Source organism: Marmota marmota, unplaced genomic scaffold (genome assembly GCF_001458135.2).
Source record: "Marmota marmota marmota unplaced genomic scaffold, marMar, whole genome shotgun sequence".
NCBI lineage: Eukaryota > Metazoa > Chordata > Mammalia > Rodentia > Sciuridae > Marmota > Marmota marmota.
Window position 1 is genome coordinate 8,542,290 of NW_025999880.1, and position 4,465 is coordinate 8,546,754.

Consider the following 4,465-nt stretch of genomic DNA (forward strand, 5'->3'; position numbering starts at 1 on the left):
CGGGAGGCTGCCCCATACAGCATGAAATCTTTGGCAGTGACTCTGGTCCCTCTACTCACTCTATGCCAGTGTCTCTACTCCCCTCCCCCCTAGTTGTGACAATGGAAATGTTTCCAGACATTGCCCATTGTCCCGGGGTTGGGGAGGGGGGGCAAAACCATTCCCAGTTGAGAACTGATGTCCTACAGAATGAAAGCAGCAAATTAAAAAAAAAAAAAAAAAAGCAGAAGAAGAAGATAGACCTTAATTCTGACAAGCATATCTGAAGATGTTCTAAGCTCTCCAGGAGGATCTTTATGCTAGATAATTTGAAAAGATTTGCCTGTATAAGAGAGGTAGAAACTGCAGCACTATAGCCATCATGTCAGTCCTGATGGCTTGCCTTTGGCTTCATTCTACCTTGCTCTTGGTTTTGGAGGTCAACTCTTAATAATTTCAGTTTCGTTTGGATCTCAGTCAGAATACCAATTTTCTCCTCCAAAATGGACAATGACTGGGCAATGCAAAAGTCAACATCATAGTTCACGCCATTAGCTGTCTCCTGGATGCTCTCCCACCACGAACTAGAATCCTTCCATGTAGTCACTGCCTCCCTTATTAATGGCGTGGCTAGTGTTGCAATCGCTTCACTCCGTTTCTCCTCCTCACTCTGTATACACGATATTTTAACAAGCTCTTCCCTCTGAAGGGATATTTCTGAATTCCTAATGTGCTTTTCAAACATGGGCGGTGTCTCATGTTTAATGGGAGTCAGGCATTGGTGGTAAGGCCTTACATCCAGGGCTAATTCTTTCACTCTGTTTGCATATCTTAAAGTGTTGAGGGTGTTTTCACAAGAGGTCATCCCTGGTGAGATGGTAGCGATCATGCAAGTGGAAGAGTTCTGGCCTATGAAGGAGTCCCGGAGCACCTGCGTGAGTTTGCTGGCTCTGAAAGGGGTGTGAGGTTTGTTCTGACCCAAAGCCCTGATGCATTCTTTGAGGGCGAGGAGACTCTTGTTAATCTCCGCCCCTTCCAGCTGTCTCTTGCGATTGGCCTTGGCGGTGTCTGCTCCCCTCTCGTTCCCAGCTAAATCAACCAGAGAGAACTTGCCGTGCAGTTTCCCTCTAGACTTCAAGATGATCTGGAATACCGCGTGGCTCCTGGATGAGTGGGCATTGACAGACGTTTGTCCCGAAGTCCGACAGCCGTTTCCCAGTTCCACCAGGTTCAGCACGTCCTCCACGGAACCCACCTCTTTCTCCTGCAGCCCGACGACTTGCATTTGCTGATTACCATCCTCAAGGACTTGGAGCTTCTTCTTCCAGTTCAACAAGTCATATACTTTGCCACCATAAATCTCAAAAAAGGTCCCATAGACTTTGAGATCCAGATTCTCGTAAGTGGAGTTTTTGAGCAAGAGAAAGACGTCTTGCGCTACCAAGGCGTAAATACCTTTAGAACAACCTTGAGACGTTCCAGAAAAGGCTCCGCCCATGGTGTGCGTTTTCCCACTGCCCGTTTGTCCATAGGCAAAGCAGGTGGCCATGCCCTTGCGGAAGATAGACTCCACCAGTGGCTGGGCAGTGAACTGGTACACTAACTCATTGGAGGCCTTGTCATCAAAAGCATGGTCGAAACAGAAGGTCTGGTTCTCCAGGTAGCGGGTGAGGTCCACCTTCTGCTTGGACTCGTGCACCATGACTACATTGTCAGAGGGGATGGTGATGATATCCAGGTCCTTCATGGTGGTCTCTCGCTGATTAAGAGGTCTCTTCCTCACACAGACACAGATCCGGTGATCTTCCAGGGGCTCCATGATGGACATCTTGCTTTTGTCCAGGTGTCTGCGGCACTCTTCGATCATGCGCATGATCTCGAAGTTTGGGTTTCCGGTGTTGACGTTGAGGGCGCGTCTGGCTCGGATCTCCAACTGCAGGCGCCTGCGCTTCTCCCTCTGCTTTTGCAATTTCTCGATTTCCCGAAGGCAAGGAGACTTTTTCCGCTTCATCAGACAAGGGCTGGTGGGGACCCCCAGGACCGAGCTGTCCCCTGAGGGTGTTTTATTTTTCTGGGGGGCAACCACAATCCACCTTGGGGATGTACGCTGATCTCCAATGGCCTTGGAGGGTACTAGGGACAATGAGGGCAAGGGCCTAGGCAACGTGGTGGTATGTTCTGCAGAGGCCAGAGCTGGATTCAGCAGGAATATGGACTCTAGATCGATCTTCTTGCCTTTCTTGACTCCTTTCTCAATCCACTCAACTGTGACCCAAGATTTTTCTCTGTTGATCTCTGTGACTACAGCAAGATGGATCCTCTTGTCACTGCGCTGGATCGCCAGGCAGATGCCAACTTGGATGTCTCTGAAGTGCGACTTCAAGGCTTTCAGGGGTGAAAGGCGTGGGGCAAGAGGGAGGCAGAACTGGCTTGCCATGGTGAATGATGGCGGTATTAGGGCTCCCTTCCAAGGGTCCTTGGGGTTGGAGCAAGGGGCCCTGAGCCCAAGCCAGCCTGAAGCATCCAGAGCACTGAACACAGGCGTGTTATGCCCCAATCCTTTGTGAGCATACAGCACCAGGGCTCAGACCTAAGCCACTCACGTCACAAAGGGATGCGGGGGACGAGGCAACAGATCACCGGGCCACCACGTGATAGGCGGGCGGAAGAAATCACAGTCGTTGGCATTAGGGAGGCACAAAGGCCGGTAGAGAGTTTGGTTATCTGCCAGTGAGGGATAATGGATTGAAGAAGGATGTGGGACATCTTCTAAATCCTCGCGAGCAAATGCAGAGCACCCAGGAGTCATGGCAATTAAGCGGTGGAAAAGTTCTATGGATTTTTTTGGAAAACGGAAAAGTTCTATGGGTTTTTGGAAATGTCCATTTTTTTTTTCCCCTGGAAGTATTGACCTACAATCTCAAAGCCCTGTGCTTTAGTTTAAGAATTGCTATGAAATTCCCTTACGTGCCATCTCTCCAGTGATCAGTGTGAACAAAGGAAGGCAAAGAGGTTTGCAGATCTTCGGCTTCAAAACTGGAAATTCAACAGGATCCTCCAGACACCTCCTTCAATGCACCATTTTTATTTTCCCTTCCCTTTCCATACTAGTTTAACAGTCAAAATTTAAAGTTATTCCAGTTTAATGGGTTCTCTTATTACAAAATCCGAATGAGTTGAATTTAGCAGGTCCTTGTGGTAATTTACTACCAAAGGAACGTGAAACTTCCTTTGGTATAGCATCTGGGTTTGCAAACACAAGATGTTTATCACATTCAGAGTGGCTCTGGCAGCTATAAAGTAAAGTGAGTTTTGTTGTTCTGCAGTCACCACCATATTTGAGATTAGTTCAGTAATTAACCATTCCAAACTCTTTCAGTAATTACATTTCTGGCCTCATTATCCATAACTTGTGGAGGAAAGAGAGACATTGATGGAAAATGATAATTCATCTTATTCCTCCTCTCCAGGCTAAAATGTGTGTGTGTGTGTGTGTGTGTGTGTGTGCATAGAAGTTAATAAAGGTGGGATGGAGAGGATAGGAAGGCAGCTTAGATCATCAGAAGCAAAAACATATTTTGTCAAGATTATAAAAATGTCCTATATGATGATTAAAAAAGGAGACATTGTCATTCAGCTAAACCAACATGAAGATAAAATGATCCCTTAGTTTCACCTCTCTCTCCAACCATTAATACACCATTTTGTCTTTGGGATTGTGATTTTGGTTTGGTTTTAATTTACTCATAGCTTTAAAATAGCACACAGCAGGATGGTGTTTTACTAACTTTCTCTAGGGCCAAGGGTCACTGCAGGAATTCTGTTATAAACTGATTTTCTTAAAGGTAAGTTCATCTCCAGCAAATTTAGCAAAGCTTAGGGTATTAGATAAGTTTAATAAGTATTCAGTACTCATTCAGTACTCATTTCCAGGGAGTGTAAAGGGGATGTTGAATGCCAATGGAAGGAGAGGAGTAAGGGCTTTCGGAATTATCTTTATATGATTATTTTTTTTTCTTTTCCCAAATTATCAATATTTCAGGTTGTGCCTTAAATCAGCTTTTTGTTAAGATTATTTCAAGGGAATTATGTAGATGTCTTATTCCCACAATTTGTCTTTAGGTTAAATTAAACTTTTTGAAAAACATTGCTGCTCTAGAATTTTTAGTAGTCTTTTAAAATATTTATCATTTTAAAAGTTAGATCTCCCAAATCATGCAAAACATAGCTCTTTCAGCTTAGTTATATTTTTTTACCTAAGCTGAAGATGATTTTTGTACTTAGACAATAGATGACTAGGTTCATGGTAGTTTTGGAAAATCCAGAGACTAATGTTTCTTCTGATTCTCTTTTCTGTCTAACATGCCCATAAAGGTCTTTTCTTTGTGTGTGATTTGAGTGCTTTCTCTCAGTTTTATTCTCTTATATTTTTCCCTTAGAATATCATATTAGTTGCTACAGTTTAATTTTACATACAGCTAGCTGG

The 4,465-nt window shown here is 44.5% G+C and overlaps 1 protein-coding gene across 1 annotated transcript; it reads right to left on the reverse strand.

Annotated features, from left to right (window-relative positions):
• Window positions 1-364: 364 nt before the first annotated feature.
• Kif2b (kinesin family member 2B) lies at window positions 365-2,416 on the reverse strand. Its single transcript, XM_015495794.1, has one exon. The coding sequence runs from the start codon at window positions 2,414-2,416 to the stop codon at window positions 365-367; it is 2,052 nt and encodes a 683-aa protein (XP_015351280.1).
• Window positions 2,417-4,465: the final 2,049 nt, after the last annotated feature.

What these genes read in the sequence shown, in the direction of transcription:
- Kif2b (XM_015495794.1), bottom strand. Translation starts at nt 2,416, where the DNA reads ATGGCAAGCCAGTTCTGCCTCCCTCTTGCCCCACGCCTTTCACCCCTG.